Genomic DNA, 18,794 nt, shown 5'->3' with positions numbered 1-18,794 from the left:
GTGTTGAGCGAAATTCCGTTCTGATGCCGTGCTCAATAGAATTCCATTCTGATGGAGTGTTGAGTAGAATTCCATTCTGATGCCATGCTCAATAGAATTCCATTCCGAAATCATGTTGAGTAGAATTCCATTCCGATTCCGTGTTGAGTATAATTCCATTCTGATGCCGTGTTCAATAGAATTCCATTATGATGCCGTGTTCAACAGAATTCCATTCTGATGCCGTGTTGAGTAGAATTCCATTCTGATTCCGTGTTGAGTAGAATTCCATTCTGATGCCGTGGTGAGTAGAATTCCATTCTGATGCCGTGTTGAGTAGAATTCCATTCTGATTCCGTGCTGAGTAGAATTACATTCTGATGCTGTGTTCAATAGAATTGCATTCTGATGCCGTGTTCAACAGAATTCCTGTCTGATGCTGTGCTCGATAGAATTCCATTCTGATGCTGTGCTCAATAGAATTCCATTCTAATGACTTGTTCAACAGAATTCCATTCTAATGATGCGTTCAACAGAATTCCATTCTAATGCCTTGTTCAACAGAATTCCATTCTAATGCAATGCTCAATAGAATTCCATTCTAATGGCGTGTTCAATAGAATTCCATTCTAATGCCGTGCTCAAAGAATTCCATTCCTATGCTGTGCTCAATAGAATTCCATTCTGATGATGTGTTCAATAGAATTCCAGGGTGATGCTCTGCTCAATAGAATTCCTGTTTGATGCTATGCTCAATGGAAATCCATTCTGATGCTGTGTTCAATAGAATTCCATTCCGATGCCGTGTTGAGTAGAATTCCATTCTGATGCCGTGTTGAGTAGAATTCCATTCTGATGCTCTGTTCAATTGAATTCCATTCTAATGCCTTTTTCAACAGAATTCCATTCTAATGGCGTGTTCAATAGATTTCCATTCTGATGCCATGTTCATTAGAATTCCATTCTAATGCCTTTTTCAACAGAATTCCATTCTAATGGCGTGTTCAATAGAATTCCATTCTGATGCCGTGTTCATCAGAATTCCATTCTTATTCCGTGTTCAAAAGAATTCCATTCCTAATGCCGTGTTCAATAGAATTCCATTCTAATGGCGTGTTCAATAGAATTCCATTCTGATGCCGTGCTCAATAGAATTCCATTCCGAAATCATGTTGAGTAGAATTCCATTCCGATTCCGTGTTGAGTATAATTCCATTCTGATGCCGTGGTGAGTATAATTCCATTCTGATGCTGTGTTCAATAGAATTCCATTCTGATGCCGTGCTCAATAGAATTCCATTCCGAAATCATGTTGAGTAGAATTCCATTCTGATGCCGTGTTGAGTAGAATTCCATTCTGATGCCGTGTTCAACAGAATTCCATTCTGATGCCGTGTTGAGTAGAATTCCATTCTGATTCCGTGTTGAGTAGAATTCCATTCTGATGCCGTGGTGAGTAGAATTACATTCTGAAGCTGTGTTCAATAGAATTCCATTCTGATGCTGTTCTCAATAGAATTCCATTCTAATGCCTTGTTCAACAGAATTCCATTCTAATGATGCGTTCAACAGAATTCCATTCTAATGCCTTGTTCAAAGAATTCCATTCCTATGCTGTGCTCAATAGAATTCCATTCTGATGATGTGTTCAATAGAATTCCAGGGTGATGCTCTGCTCAATAGAATTCCTGTCTGATGCTATGCTCAATGGAAATCCATTCGGATGCTGTGTTCAATAGAATTCCATTCAGATGCTGTGCTCAATAAAATTCCATTCTAATGATGTGTTCAATAGAATTCCAGTCTGATGCTCTGCTCAATAGAATTCCTGTCTGATGCTGTGGTCAATAGAATTCCATTCTGATGCTGTGCTCAATAGAATTCCATTCTAATGCCGTGTTCAACAGAATTCCATTCTAATGCAATGCTCAATAGAATTCCATTCTAATGGCGTGTTCAATAGAATTCCATTCTAATGCCGTGCTCAAAGAATTCCATTCCTATGCTGTGCTCAATAGAATTCCATTCTGATGCTGTGCTCAATAAAATTCCATTCTAATGATGTGTTCAATAGAATTCCAGTATGATGCTCTGCTCAATAGAATTCCTGTCTGATGCTGTGGTCAATAGAATTCCATTCTGATGCTGTGTTCAATAGAATTCCATTCTAATGCCGTGTTCAATAGAATTCCATTCTAATGCCGTGCTCAATAGAATTCCATTCTAATGCCGTGTTCAATAGAATTCCAATCTCACCCTTTTTTGCTTTTCTTGTAGATCTTGGCTATCCTCTCAGTGGGAACTCCATACTTCTCTGATATCTGTGAATGAAGGACAATGTTATTTAGATTCCACGAACAAGCTGTGGATGCGATTTACCAATACCAGAGAGGATAACCTGGATCATCCAGATGATAGAGACTAACTAACTGGTGGAGGCCCTCTGGTCAGAAACAGGGCTTTCCTCCCCAACTTCTCCCTTTGCCTCCTCTTAATCTGGCTGCCCTAATGATTCTGATCGGTTTAAATAGAGCATCTTTTTTTTAGAGCTACTCACTGCTTCCATCAGGCCTCTCAGGGTTGGAGACTTGAGCATCAGAGCATCAAACACCTCATCCGACTCCTTCCTCACATACAGCAGGACTGTGGAGAGATGGACACATTCAGGATGTTATACCACTGAAGTTGTTTTGGCTTGTCTGTGAAGCAGCGCTCCTATAGTAGGATATTATAAAGACTGGTACCTCTTTAGAGTCTATATAGACTGGTACCTCTTTAGAGTCTATATAGACTGGTACCTCTGCAGAGTCTATATAGACTGGTACCTCTGCAGAGTCTATATAGACTGGTACCTCTGTAGAGGTTATATAGACTGGTACCTCTGTAGAGTCTATATAGACTGGTACCTCTGTAGAGGTTATATAGACTGGTACCTCTGTAGAGGTTATATAGACTGGTACCTCTGTAGAGTCTATATAGACTGGTACCTCTGTAGAGGTTATATAGACTGGTACCTCTGTAGAGGTTATATAGACTGGTACCTCTTTAGAGTCTATATAGACTGGTACCTCTCTGTAGAGGTTATATAGAATAGTACCTCTCTAGAGTCTATATAGACTGGTACCTCTCTGTAGAGTCTATATAGACTGCTACCTCTCTGTAGAGTCTATAAAGACTGGTACCTCTGCAGAGGTTATATAGACTGGTACCTCTCTGTAGAGTCTATATAGACTGGTACCTCTCTGTAGAGGTTACATAGACTGGTACCTCTGTAGAGGTCATATAGACTGGTACCTGTCTGTAGAGGTTATATAGACTGGTACCTCTGTAGAGGTTATATAGACTGGTACCTCTCTGTAGAGATTCTATAGACTGGTACCTCTGTGTAGAGATTATATAGACTGGTACCTCTCTGTAGATGTTATATAGACTGGTACTTCTGTGTAGAGATTATATAGACTGGTACCTCTCTGTAGAGGTTATATAGACTGGTACCCCTCTGTAGAGGTTATATAGACTGGTACCTCTGTAGAGGTTAAATAGACTGGTACCTCTGTAGAGGTTATATAGACTGGTACCTCTGTAGAGATTATATAGACTGGTACCTCTGTAGAGGTTATATAGACTGGTACCTCTGTAGAGGTTATATAGACTGGTACCTCTCTGTAGAGGTTATATAGACTGGTACCTCTCTGTAGAGGTTATATAGACTGGTACCTCTGTAGAGGTTATATAGACTGGTACCTCTGTAGAGGTTATATAGATTGGTACCTCTCTGTAGAGGTTATATAGACTGGTACCTCTCTGTAGAGGTTATATAGACTAGTACCTCTCTGTAGAGGTTATATAGACTGGTACCTCTGTCGAGGTTATATAGACTGGTACCTCTGTAGAGGTTATATAGACTAGTACCTCTGTAGAGGTTATATAGACTGGTACCTCTGTAGAGGTTATATAGACTGGTACCTCTCTGTAGAGGTCATGTAGACTAGTACCTCTCTGTAGGGTTATATAGACTAGTACCTCTCTGTAGGGTTATACAGACTGGTAGCTCTGTGTAGAGGTTATATGGACTGGTACCTCTCTTGTGTGTTTCCTCTTTGATCTGTTTGTGGGAAGGAGGTGAGAGGTCATCCTCTGACGGTCTGAACATCCTCTTAACCAACACACTCCTGCATGATGGACACAACAACAACAACAGCAACAGACCAGTCAGACCTCTAACTCACACACACACACACACACTCATCACACATCAAAGATGGGATACACAACCAACAAGAGGGCTTGCTCAGAGGCTGGGATTCAACTCGATCACGCTTTGGCTGCAATACACGTTTTAAAAGCAAAGTTCCAACATTAGTGACCGCATTCACGCTAAACACTGCAGATCCAGTGACCGCATTCACGCTAAACACTGCAGATCCAGTGACCGTGCAGGAGAGGAGCGTTGCCGTTTTATTGGCTTTATTAGCCAAACGTGCTATTTAGTTTGTCTCCTAGAGATGAACGTACTTTGTTGCGAAAAGTTCAAATCAATCCCAGAACAATAGCAAAGGATCTTGTGAAGATGCCGGAGGAAACCGGTACAAAAGTATCTATATGCACAGTAAAACGAGTCCTATATCGATATAACCTGAAAGGCCGCTCAGCAAGGAAGAAGCCACTGCTCCAAAACCGCCATAAAAAAGCCAGACTACGGTTTGCAACTGCACATGGGGACAAAGATTGTACTTTTTTGGAGAAATGTCCTCTGGTTTGATGAAACAAAAATAGAACTGTTTTGCCATAATGACCATCATTATGTTTGGAGGAAAAAGAGGGAGGCTTGCAAGCCGAAGAACACCATCCCAACCATGAAGCACCGGGGTAGCAGCATCATGTTGTGGGGGTGCCTTGCTGCAGGAGGGACTCGTGCACTTCACAAAATAGATGGCATCATGAGGGTGGAAAATTACGTTGATTTATTGAAGCAACATCTCAAGACAGCAGTCAGGAAGTTAAAAGCTTGGTCGTAAATGGGTCTTCCAAATGGACAATGACCCCAAGCATACTTCCAAAGTTGTGGCAAAATGGCTTAAGGACTACAGAGGGGCCATCACAAAGCCCTTTCCTCAATCCTATAGAAAATGTGTGGGCAGAACTGAAAAAGCGTGTGCGAGCAAGGAGGCCTACAAACCTGACTCAGTTACACCAGCTCTGTCACAAGGAATGGGTCAAAATTCATCCCACTTATTGAGGGAAGCTTGTGGAAGGCAACCCGAAACGTTTGACCCAAGTTAAACAATTTAAAAGGCAATGCTACCAAATACTAATTGAGTGTATGTACATTTCTGACCCACTGGGAATGTGATGAAAGAAATCAAATCTGAAATAAATCATTCTCTCTACTATTATTCTGACATTTCACATTCTTAAAATAAAGTGGTGATCCTAACTGATCTAAGACATGGAATTCTTACTGCGATTAAATGTCAGGAATTGTGAAAAACTGAGTTTAAATGCATTTGGTTAAGGTGTATGTAAACTTCCGACTTCAACTGTATGTGTGGGATTGAGTTGGTCCCATTTTACATATGTGAGGTTTAGACTGAGTGCACAAAACATTAGGAACACCTGCTCTTTCCATGACATAGACTGACCAGGGGAATCCATGTGAGAGCTATGATCCTTTATATATGTCACTTTTTAAATTCACTTCAATCAGTGTGGATGAAGGGGAGGAGACATGTAGATGAAGGGGAGGAGACATGTAGATGAAGGGGAGGAGACATGTAGATGAAGGGGAGGAGACATGTAGATGAAGGGGAGGAGACATGTAGATGAAGGGGAGGAGACATGTTAAATAATTAATTTTAAGCCTTGGGCCAAATGAGACATGGATTGTGTATTTGTGCCAATCAGAGGGTGAATGGGCAATACAAAGGATGTAAGTGTCTTTGAACAGGGTATGGTAGTAGATGCCAGGTGCACCGGTTTGAGTCAAGAACTGCAACGCTGCTGTTTTTTTTATGCCCAACAGTTTCCCGTGTGTATCAAGAATGTTCCACCACCCAAAGGACATCCAGCCAACTTGACACAACTGTGGGAGGCATTGGAGTCAACATGGTCCAAGGTCCCTGTGTAACGCTTTCAACACTTTGTAGAGTCCATGTCCAACGAATTGAGGCTTTTCTGAGGGCAAAAGGGGGTGCAACTAAATATTAGGAAGGTGTTCCTAATGTTTTGTACACTCAGTGGATATTTGCATGTGAATGTATCCACATGTGAACACTCACCCTCCTCTCTCAATCTCTTCTGTGTTAAAGGCAAATACCTGGGAAAGAATAGCACATTGGCAACGTCAGCTTTAAGTATGTACATAACATAGGCAAATATACATATAAGTAATGAAACAGAAATCTAAATATGTATCATTCCTTCAAATAGCTTAAAGGCATATATTTGACAATCTGTAAAAAGTCAATAAAAGATGTGGCCCTAAAAACTCTCAGACTGGTTACAAGAGGAGAAAACCAAGGGTCTGCAAACTGACCTTTCTTCTAGATACATCTCTAGATTCTCTACAAAGGTCATTGATAAGTTAACCAAGGCCTCATTAGACCGTATCAGATTGTTGATAAGTTAACGAAGATATCGTTAGACCATATCAGATCATTGATAAGTTAACCAAGGCATCGTTAGACCATATCAGTTCATTGATAAGTTAACCAAGGCATCGTTAGACTGTATCAGATCATTGATAAGTTAACCAAGGCATCGTTAGACCGTATCAGATCATTGATAAGTTAACCAAGGCATCGTTAGACCGTATCAGATCATTGATAAGTTAACCAAGGCATCGTTAGACCGTATCAGATCATTGATAAGTTAACCAAGGCATCGTTAGACTGTATCAGATTGTTGATAAGTTAACCAAGGCATCGTTAGACCGTATCAGATCATTGATAAGTTAACCAAGGCATCGTTAGACCGTATCAGATCATTGATAAGTTAACCAAGGCATCGTTAGACCGTATCAGATCATTGATATCAGATCATTGATAAGTTAACCAAGGCATCGTTAGACCGTATCAGATCATTGATAAGTTAACCAAGGCATCGTTAGACCGTATCAGATCATTGATAAGTTAACCAAGACATCGTTAGACCGTATCAGATTGTTGATAAGTTAACCAAGACATCGTTAGACTGTATCAGATTGTTGATAAGTTAACCGAGGCATCGTTAGACCGTATCAGATCATTGATAAGTTAACCAAGGCATCGTTAGACTGTATCAGATTGTTGATAAGTTAACCAAGGCATCGTTAGACCGTATCAGATTGTTGATAAGTTTGTTAGACTATCAGATTGTTGATAAGTTAACCAAGGCATCGTTAGACCGTATCAGATTGTTGATAAGTTAACCGAGGCATCGTTAGACCGTATCAGATTGTTGATAAGTTAACCAAGGCATCGTAAGACCCATAAAGTATCAGCAAAGGTCTGATGCAACAGATGAAGGAAGTTGTGACATATTCTAACCTACAGATTCCAATGGACACTGAAAGATAAGGCCGTTTTAGCTAGCATTCTGGTTAAACACAGTCTAAGCCAGACATTGATTCTACAGTACCATTCATGTTAGATTTAGGAACAGCAGACCCTTGACAGACTGCAGCCTAACACATTAAGTTCATCTGTAGGCTAATGTTGGTTGTTGAAAATATATTTAAATAGTTTTTTTAAGGTTCACATGATTAGCTTTCCTATTCCTGTCCAAAATGGCAACCATCCCTAAAAAAGTGCACTATAAGCGTATAGGGACCATTTGGGAGACACTCCCGATGTGCCTGTGCATCTGACCTGTCCAGCCCTCTGCAGGTTTCCAAAGTGGACATCAGGGATGAAGAGTACAGGCTGGGCCTCCAGGTCAGTCATGGTCTTGAAGTAGGTGGTGTCAGGCTTCTTAGGGAGAGTTATCACCCCTAGTCCTCCATCCTTCCCTGGAACACACAACAGTAGTGAGATCACATGGATTTCCATCAAAGGAAATATGGACCTGTGTTGTGTAGACACATACAAGGACATCTCCAGCCCAATCCCTCAGCATTTTACAAAAACAGTGGAGGGGTGTCCACTTTCTTATTGTTTTAAGTGCAGATTGCCACTTTAAATCACTTAGAAATATATACAGGTAACAGTACAGGTGACAATACAGGTAACAGTACAGGTAACAATACAGGTAACAATACAGGTAACAGTGCAGGTAACAATACAGGTAACACTACAGGTAACAATAGAGGTAACAGTACAGGTAACAATACAGGTAACAATACAGGTAACAGTACAGGTAACAGTGCAGTTAACAGTACAGGTAACAATAAAGGTAACAGTACAGGTAACAATACAGGAACAGTACAGGTAACAGTACAGGTAACAATACAGGTAACAATACAGGAACAGTACAGGTAACAGTACAGGTAACAATACAGGTAACAGTACAGGTAACAGTACAGGTAACAATACAGGTAACAATACAGGTAACAATACAGGAACAGTACAGGTAAAAGTGTAGGTAACAGTACAGGTAACAATACAGGTAACACTACAGGAACAGTACAGGTAACAGTACAGGTAACAATACAGGTAACACTACAGGAACAGTACAGGAACAGTACAGGTAACAGTGTAGGTAACAGTAAGGGTAACAATACAGGAACAGTACAGGTAACAGTACAGGTAACAGTAAGGGTAACAATACAGGTAACAATACAGGAACAGTACAGGAACAGTACAGGTAACAGTAAGGGTAACAGTAAGGGTAACAATATAGGTAACAATACAGGTAACAATACAGGAACAGTACAGGTAACAGTGTAGGTAACAGTACAGGTAACAATACAGGTAACAATACAGGAACAGTACAGGAACAGTACAGGTAACAGTGTAGGTAACAGTAAGGGTAACAATACAGGTAACAGTGCAGGTAACAGTGCAGATAACAGTACAGGCAACAGTACCGGTAACAATAGAGGTAACAGTACAGGTAACAATACAGGTAACAATACAGGTAACAGTACAGGTAACAGTGCAGTTAACAGTACAGGTAACAATAAAGGTAACAGTACAGGTAACAATACAGGAACAGTACAGGTAACAGTACAGGTAACAATACAGGTAACAATACAGGAACAGTACAGGTAACAGTACAGGTAACAATACAGGTAACAGTACATGTAACAATACAGGTAACAATTCAGGTAACAATACAGGTAACAATACAGGTAACAATAGAGGTAACAGTACAGGTAACAATACAGGTAACAGTACAGGTAACAATACAAGTAACAGTACAGGTAACAGTACAGGTAACAATACAGGTAACGGTACAGGTAACAATAGAGGTAACAATACAGGTAACAATACAGGTAACAATACAGGTAACAATAGAGGTAACAATACAGGTAACAGTACAGGTAACAATCCAGGTAACAATACAGGTAACATTACATGTAACAGTACAGGTAACAATACAGGTAACAATACAGGTAACAGTGCAGGTAACAGTGCATGTAACAGTGCAGGTAACAGTACCGGTAACAATACAGGTAGCAGTACAGGTAACAGTGTAGGTAACAGTGCAGGTAACAGTGCAGGTAACAGTACAGGTGACAGTACAGGTAACAGTACAGGTAACAGTACAGGTAACAGTACAGGTAACAGTACCGGTAACAATACAGGTCGCAGTACAGGTAACAGTGCATGTAACAGTGCAGGTAACAGTACAGGTAACAGTACAGGTAACAGTGTAGGTAACAGTGCAGGTAACAGTACCGGTAACAATACAGGTCGCAGTACAGGTAACAGTGTAGGTAACAGTGCAGGTAACAGTGCAGGTAACAGTACAGGTGACAGTACAGGTAACAGTATAGGTAACAGTACATGTAACAATACAGGTAACAAAACAGGTAACAATACAGATAACAGTACAGGTAACAATACAGGTAACAATACCGGTAACAATACAGGTAACAATACAGGTAACAGTACAGGTAACAGTACAGGTAACAGTACAGGTAACAATACAGGTAACAGTGCATGTAACAGTACAGGTAACAGTACAGGTAACAGTACAGGTAACAATACAGGTAACAGTACAGGTAACAGTACAAGGAACAATACAGGAACAGTACAGGTAACAGTATGGTTAACAATACAGGAACAGTACAGGTAACAGTGTAGGTAACAGTACAGGGAACAGTACAGGTAACAATACAGGAACAGTACAGGTAACAATACAGGTAACAGTACAGGTAACAGTACAAGGAACAATACAGGTAACAGTGCAGGTAACAGTGCAGGTAACACAGTACAGGTAACAGTGTGGGGAACAGTACAGGTAACAGTACAGGTAACAATACAGGTAACAGTACAGGTAACAGTACAGGTAACAATACAGGAACAGTACAGGTAACAGTGCAGGTAACAATACAGGAACAGTACAGGTAACAGTGCAGGTAAGAGTGCAGGTAACAGTACAGGTAACAGTATAGGTAACAATACAGGTACCAGTACATGTAACAGTAGAGGTAACAGTACTTGTAACAGTACAGGGAACGAAACAGGTAACAATACAGATAACAGTACAGGTAACAATACAGGTAACAATACAAGTAACAGTACAGGTAACAATACAGGTAACAGTACAGGTAACAATACAGGTAACAATACAGGTAACAGTACAGGTAACAGTACAGGTAACAGTACAGGTAACAATACAGGTAACAATACAGGTAACAGTACAGGGAACAGTACAGGTAACAATACAGGTAACAATACAGGTAACAGTACAGGTAACAATACAGTTAACAGTACAGGTAACAATACAGGTAACAGCACAGGTAACAATACAGGTAACAGTACAGGTAACAATACAGGAACAGTACAGGTAACAGTGTAGGTAACAATACAGGAACAGTACAGGAACAGTACAGGTAACAGTGTAGGTAACAGTACAGGTAACAATATAGGTAACAATACAGGAACAGTACAGGAACAGTACAGGTAACAGTACAGGTAACAGTACAAGGAACAATACAGGTAACAGTGCAGGTAACAGTGCAGGTAACACAGTACAGGTAACAGTGTGGGGAACAGTACAGGTAACTGTACAGGTAACAATACAGGTAACAGTACAGGTAACAGTACAGGTAACAATACAGGAACAGTACAGGTAACAGTATAGGTAACAATACAGGTACCAGTACATGTAACAGTATAGGTAACAGTACTTGTAACAGTACAGGGAACGAAACAGGTAACAATACAGATAACAGTACAGGTAACAATACAGGTAACAATACAAGTAACAGTACAGGTAACAATGCAGGTAACAGTACAGGTAACAATACAGTTAACAGTACAGGTAATAATACAGGTAACAATACAGGTAACAGTACAGGTAACAATACAGGTAACAGTACAGGTAACAATACAGTTAATAGTACAGGTAACAATACAGGTAACAGCACAGGTAACAATACAGGTAACAGTACAGGTAATATTGTAGGTAACAGTACAGGTAACAATACAGGTAACAATACAGGAACAGTACAGGTAACAGTGTAGGTAACAGTACAGGTAACAGTACAGGTAACAATAAAGGAACAGTAGAGGTAACAATACAGGTAACAGTACAAGGAACAATACAGGTAACAGTACAGGTAACAGTGCAGGTAACAGTGCAGGTAACACAGTATAGGTAACAGTGTAGGTAACCGTACAGATACCAGTACAGGTAACAATAGAGGTAACAGTACAGGTAACAGTACAGGTAACAGTACAGGTACAGGTAACAGTACAGGTAACAATACAGGTAACAATACAGGTAACAGTACAGGTAACAGTGCAGTTAACAGTACAGGTAACAATAAAGGTAACAGTACAGGTAACAATACAGGAACAGTACATGTAATAGTGTAGGTAACAGTACAGGTAACAATACAGGAACAGTACAGGAACAATACAGGTAACAGTGTAGGTAACAGTACAGGTAACACTACAGGTAACAGTACAGGCAACAGTACCGGTAACAATACAGGTAACAGTGTAGGTAACAGTACAGGTAACAATAAAGGAACAGTACAGGTAACAATACAGGTAACAGTACAAGGAACAATACAGGTAACAGTACAGGTAACAGTGCAGGTAACACAGTATAGGTAACAGTGTAGGTAACAGTACAGGTAACAATACAGATAACAGTACAGGTAACAATACAGTTAACAGTACAGGTAACAGTACAGGCAACAGTACCGGTAACAATACAGGTAACAATAGAGGTAACAGTACAGGTAACAATACAGGTAACAATACAAGTAACAGTACAGGTAACAGTACAGGTAGCAATACAGGTAACGGTACAGGTAACATTTACATTTACATTTAAGTCATTTAGCAGACGCTCTTATCCAGAGCGACTTACAAATTGGTGCGTTCACCAACAACACAGGTAACAAAACAGGTAACAATACAGGTAACAGTACAGGTAACAATACAGGTAACAATACAGGTAACAGTACAGGTAACAATACAGGAACAGTACAAGTAACAGTGTAGGTAACAGTACAGGGAACAGTACAGGTAACAATACAGGAACAGTACAGGTAACAATAAAGGAACAGTACTGGTAACAATACAGGTAACAGTACAGGAACAGTACAGGTAACAGTGTAGGTAACAGTACAGGTAACAGTACAGGTAACAATAAAGGAACAGTACAGGTAACAATACAGGTAACAGTACAAGGAACAATACAGGTAACAGTACAGGTAACAGTGCAGGTAACACATTATAGGTAACAGTGTAGGTAACAGTACAGGTAACAATAGAGGTAACAGTTCAGGTAACAGTGCAGATAACAGTACAGGCAACAGTACCGGTAACAATACAGGTAACAATAGAGGTAACAGTACAGGTAACAATACAGGTAACAATACAGGTAACGGTACAGGTAACAACACAGGTAACAAAACAGGTAACAATACAGGTAACAGTACAGGTAACAATGCAGGTAACAGTACAGGTAACAGTGTATGTACAGTTGTAGGTAACAGGACAAGTGTAGGTAACAGTACAGGTAACAGTACAGGTAACAGTGTAGGTAAAGTTGTAGGTAATAGTACAGGTAACAGTGTAGGTAACAGTACAGGTAACAGTGTAGCTAAAGTTGTCGGTAACAGTACATGTAACAGTACAGGTAACAGTGTAGGTACAGTTGTAGGTAACAGGACAAGTGTGGGTAACAGTACAGGTAACAGTACAGGTAACAGTGTAGGTAAAGTTGTAGGTAACAGTACAGGTAACAGTGTAGGTAACAGTACAGGTAACAGTGTAGGTAAAGTTGTAGGTAACAGTACAGGTAACAGTGTAGGTAACAGTACAGGTAACAGTGTAGGTAAAGTTGTAGGTAACAGTACAGGTAACAGTGTCGGTAACAGTACATGTAACAGTACAGGTAACAGTGTAGGTACAGTTGTAGGTAACAGTGTTGGTACAGTTGTAGGTAACAGGACAGGTAACAGTGTAGGTAAAGTTGTAGGTAATAGTACAGGTAACAGTGTAGGTAACAGTACAGGTAACAGTGTAGCTAAAGTTGTCGGTAACAGTACATGTAACAGTACAGGTAACAGTGTAGGTACAGTTGTAGGTAACAGGACAAGTGTGGGTAACAGTACAGGTAACAGTACAGGTAACAGTGTAGGTAAAGTTGTAGGTAACAGTACAGGTAACAGTGTAGGTAACAGTACAGGTAACAGTGTAGGTAAAGTTGTAGGTAACAGTACAGGTAACAGTGTAGGTAACAGTACAGGTAACAGTGTAGGTAAAGTTGTAGGTAACAGTACAGGTAACAGTGTAGGTAACAGTACAGGTAACAGTGTAGCTAAAGTTGTCGGTAACAGTACAGGTAACAGTACAGGTAACAGTGTAGGTACAGTTGTAGGTAACAGGACAGGTAACAGTGTAGGTAAAGTTGTAGGTAATAGTACAGGTAACAGTGTAGGTAACAGTACAGGTAACAGTACAGGTAACAGTGAAGGTAAAGTTGTAGGTAACAGTACAGGTAACAGTGTAGGTAAAGTTGTAGGTAACAGTACAGGTAACAGTGTAGGTACAGTTGTCGGTAACAGTACATGTAACAGTACAGGTAACAGTGTAGGTACAGTTGTAGGTAACAGTGTTGGTACAGTTGTAGGTAACAGGACAGGTAACAGTGTAGGTAAAGTTGTAGGTAATAGTACAGGTAACAGTACAGGTAACAGTGTAGGTAAAGTTGTAGGTAACAGTACAGGTAACAGTGTAGGTAAAGCTGTAGGTAATAGTACAGGTAACAGTGTAGGTAACAGTGTAGGTAAAGTTGTAGGTAATAGTACAGGTAACAGTACAGGTAACAGGACAGGTAACAGTGTAGGTAAAGTTGTAGGTAATAGTACAGGTAACAGTGTAGGTAACAGTACAGGTAACAGTGTAGGTAAAGTTGTAGGTAATAGTACAGGTAACAGTACAGGTAACAGTGTAGGTAAAGTTGTAGGTAACAGTACAGGTAACAGTGTAGGTAAAGTTGTAGGTAATAGTACAGGTAACAGTGTAGGTACAGTTGTAGGTAACAGTACAGGTAACAGTGTAGGTAACAGTGTAGGTAAAGTTGTAGGTAATAGTACAGGTAACAGTAAAGGTAACAGTGTAGGTAAAGTTGTAGGTAATAGTACAGGTAACAGTGTAGGTAAAGTTGTAGGTAACAGTACAGGTAACAGTGTAGGTAACAGTGTAGGTAAGGTTGTAGGTAATAGTACAGGTAACAGTAAAGGTAACAGTGTAGGTAATAGTACAGGTAACAGTGTAGGTAACAGCACAGGTAACAGTACAGGTAACAGTGTAGGTAAAGTTGTAGGTAATAGTACAGGTAACAGTACAGGTAACAGTGTAGGTAAAGTTGTAGGTAACAGTACAGGTAACAGTGTAGGTAACAGTGTAGGTAAAGTTGTAGGTAATAGTACAGGTAACAGTACAGGTAACAGTGTAGGTAAAGTTGTAGGTAACAGTACAGGTAACAGTGTAGGTAAAGTTGTAGGTAATAGTACAGGTAACAGTGTAGGTAACAGTGTAGGTAAAGTTGTAGGTAATAGTACAGGTAACAGTACAGGTAACAGTACAGGTAACAGTGTAGGTAAAGTTGTAGGTAATAGTACAGGTAACAGTGTAGGTAACAGTACAGGTAACAGTACAGGTAACAGTGTAGGTAAAGTTGTAGGTAATAGTACAGGTAACAGTGTAGGTAAAGTTGTAGGTAATAGTACAGGTAACAGTGTAGGTAACAGTGTAGGTAAAGTTGTAGGTAATAGTACAGGTAACAGTGTAGGTAACAGTACAGGTAACAGTGTAGGTAAAGTTGTAGGTAACAGTACAGGTAACAGTACAGGTAACAGTGTAGGTAACAGTGTAGGTAACAGTACAGGTAACAGTGTAGGTAAAGTTGTAGGTAATAGTACAGGTAACAGTGTAGGTAATAGTAGAGGTAACAGTGTAGGTAAAGTTGTAGGTAACAGTACAGGTAACAGTACAGGTAACAGTGTAGGTAAAGTTGTAGGTAACAGTACAGGTAACAGTGTAGCTAAAGTTGTCAGTAACAGTACATGTAACAGTACAGGTAACAGTGTATGTACAGTTGTAGGTAACAGGACAAGTGTAGGTAACAGTACAGGTAACAGTACAGGTAACAGTGTAGGTAAAGTTGTAGGTAACAGTACAGGTAACAGTGTAGGTAACAGTACAGGTAACAGTGTAGGTAAAGTTGTAGGTAACAGTACAGGTAACAGTGTCGGTAACAGTACATGTAACAGTACAGGTAACAGTGGAGGTACAGTTGTAGGTAACAGTGTTGGTACAGTTGTAGGTAACAGGACAGGTAACAGTGTAGGTAAAGTTGTAGGTAATAGTACAGGTAACAGTGTAGGTAACAGTACAGGTAAGAGTGTAGCTAAAGTTGTCGGTAACAGTACATGTAACAGTACAGGTAACAGTGTAGGTACAGTTGTAGGTAACAGGACAAGTGTGGGTAACAGTACAGGTAACAGTACAGGTAACAGTGTAGGTAAAGTTGTAGGTAACAATACAGGTAACAGTGTAGGTAACAGTACAGGTAACAGTGTAGGTAAAGTTGTAGGTAACAGTACAGGTAACAGTGTAGGTAACAGTACAGGTAACAGTGTAGGTAAAGTTGTAGGTAACAGTACAGGTAACAGTGTAGGTAACAGTACAGGTAACAGTGTAGCTAAAGTTGTCGGTAACAGTACAGGTAACAGTACAGGTAACAGTGTAGGTACAGTTGTAGGTAACAGGACAGGTAACAGTGTAGGTAAAGTTGTAGGTAATAGTACAGGTAACAGTGTAGGTAACAGTACAGGTAACAGTACAGGTAACAGTGTAGGTAAAGTTGTAGGTAACAGTACAGGTAACAGTGTAGGTAAAGTTGTAGGTAACAGTACAGGTAACAGTGTAGGTACAGTTGTCGGTAACAGTACATGTAACAGTACAGGTAACAGTGTAGGTACAGTTGTAGGTAACAGTGTTGGTACAGTTGTAGGTAACAGGACAGGTAACAGTGTAGGTAAAGTTGTAGGTAATAGTACAGGTAACAGTACAGGTAACAGTGTAGGTAAAGTTGTAGGTAACAGTACAGGTAACAGTGTAGGTAAAGTTGTAGGTAACAGTACAGGTAACAGTGTAGGTAAAGTTGTAGGTAATAGTACAGGTAACAGTGTAGGTAACAGTACAGGTAACAGTGTAGGTAAAGTTGTAGGTAATAGTACAGGTAACAGTGTAGGTAACAGTACAGGTAACAGTGTAGGTAACAGTACAGGTAACAGTGTAGGTAAAGTTGTAGGTAATAGTACAGGTAACAGTACAGGTAACAGTGTAGGTAAAGTTGTAGGTAACAGTACAGGTAACAGTGTAGGTAAAGTTGTAGGTAATAGTACAGGTAACAGTGTAGGTAACAGTACAGGTAACAGTACAGGTAACAGTGTAGGTAAAGTTGTAGGTAATAGTACAGGTAACAGTGTAGGTAAAGTTGTAGGTAACAGTACAGGTAACAGTGTAGGTAACAGTGTAGGTAAAGTTGTAGGTAATAGTACAGGTAACAGTACAGGTAACAGTGTAGGTAATAGTACAGGTAACAGTGTAGGTAACAGTACAGGTAACAGTACAGGTAACAGTGTAGGTAAAGTTGTAGGTAATAGTACAGGTAACAGTACAGGTAACAGTGTAGGTAAAGTTGTAGGTAACAGTACAGGTAACAGTGTAGGTAACAGTGTAGGTAAAGTTGTAGGTAATAGTACAGGTAACAGTACAGGTAACAGTGTAGGTAAAGTTGTAGGTAACAGTACAGGTAACAGTGTAGGTAAAGTTGTAGGTAACAGTACAGGTAACAGTACAGGTAACAGTGTAGGTAAAGTTGTAGGTAACAGTACAGGTAACAGTGTAGCTAAAGTTGTCGGTAACAGTACATGTAACAGTACAGGTAACAGTGTATGTACAGTTGTAGGTAACAGGACAAGTGTAGGTAACAGTACAGGTAACAGTACAGGTAACAGTGTAGGTAAAGTTGTAGGTAACAGTACAGGTAACAGTGTAGGTAACAGTACAGGTAACAGTGTAGGTAAAGTTGTAGGTAACAGTACAGGTAACAGTGTCGGTAACAGTACATGTAACAGTACAGGTAACAGTGTAGGTACAGTTGTAGGTAACAGTGTTGGTACAGTTGTAGGTAACAGGACAGGTAACAGTGTAGGTAAAGTTGTAGGTAATAGTACAGGTAACAGTACAGGTAACAGTGTAGGTACAGTTGTAGGTAACAGGACAAGTGTGGGTAACAGTACAGGTAACAGTACAGGTAACAGTGTAGGTAAAGTTGTAGGTAACAGTACAGGTAACAGTGTAGGTAACAGTACAGGTAACAGTGTAGGTAAAGTTGTAGGTAACAGTACAGGTAACAGTGTAGGTAACAGTACAGGTAACAGTGTAGGTAAAGTTGTAGGTAACAGTACAGGTAACAGTGTAGGTAACAGTACAGGTAACAGTGTAGCTAAAGTTGTCGGTAACAGTACAGGTAACAGTACAGGTAACAGTGTAGGTACAGTTGTAGGTAACAGGACAGGTAACAGTGTAGGTAAAGTTGTAGGTAATAGTACAGGTAACAGTGTAGGTAACAGTACAGGTAACAGTACAGGTAACAGTGTAGGTAAAGTTGTAAGTAACAGTACAGGTAACAGTGTAGGTAAAGTTGTAGGTAACAGTACAGGTAACAGTGTAGGTACAGTTGTCGGTAACAGTACATGTAACAGTACAGGTAACAGTGTAGGTACAGTTGTAGGTAACAGTGTTGGTACAGTTGTAGGTAACAGTACAGGTAACAGTGTAGGTAAAGTTGTAGGTAATAGTACAGGTAACAGTACATGTAACAGTACAGGTAACACTACAGGTAACAGTGTAGGTAAAGTTGTAGGTAATAGTACAGGTAACAGTACAGGTAACAGTGTAGGTAACAGTACAGGTAACAGTGTAGGTAAAGTTGTAGGTAACAGTACAGGTAACAGTGTAGCTAAAGTTGTCGGTAACAGTACATGTAACAGTACAGGTAACAGTGTAGGTACAGTTGTAGGTAACAGGACAGGTAACAGTGTAGGTAAAGTTGTAGGTAATAGTACAGGTAACAGTGTAGGTAACAGTACAGGTAACAGTACAGGTAACAGTGTAGGTAAAGTTGTAGGTAAC

General features: G+C 40.0%; 1 protein-coding gene across 2 annotated transcripts in view; it reads right to left on the bottom strand.

The window, feature by feature from the left end:
• grhl2b (grainyhead-like transcription factor 2b) overlaps window positions 1-18,794 on the bottom strand; it is a 134,679-nt gene that overhangs the window by 18,085 nt on the left and 97,800 nt on the right. Inside the window, exons 11-15 of one of the 2 annotated variants that reach the window (XM_065020085.1) lie at window positions 7,827-7,966; window positions 6,258-6,295; window positions 4,060-4,151; window positions 2,537-2,622; window positions 2,236-2,300 (exon numbers count right to left, since the gene is read on the bottom strand). In XM_065020085.1, the coding sequence (XP_064876157.1) occupies window positions 2,236-2,300; window positions 2,537-2,622; window positions 4,060-4,151; window positions 6,258-6,295; window positions 7,827-7,966 (421 nt within the window). Of the gene's footprint in view, window positions 1-2,235; window positions 2,301-2,536; window positions 2,623-4,059; window positions 4,152-5,635; window positions 6,154-6,257; window positions 6,296-7,826; window positions 7,967-18,794 lie in introns of those variants that run through there. The other variant, XM_065020086.1, reaches the window with a different exon arrangement.

Source organism: Oncorhynchus nerka, linkage group LG7 (genome assembly GCF_034236695.1).
Source record: "Oncorhynchus nerka isolate Pitt River linkage group LG7, Oner_Uvic_2.0, whole genome shotgun sequence".
NCBI lineage: Eukaryota > Metazoa > Chordata > Actinopteri > Salmoniformes > Salmonidae > Oncorhynchus > Oncorhynchus nerka.
This window is presented reverse-complemented; position numbering and strand designations above follow the sequence as displayed.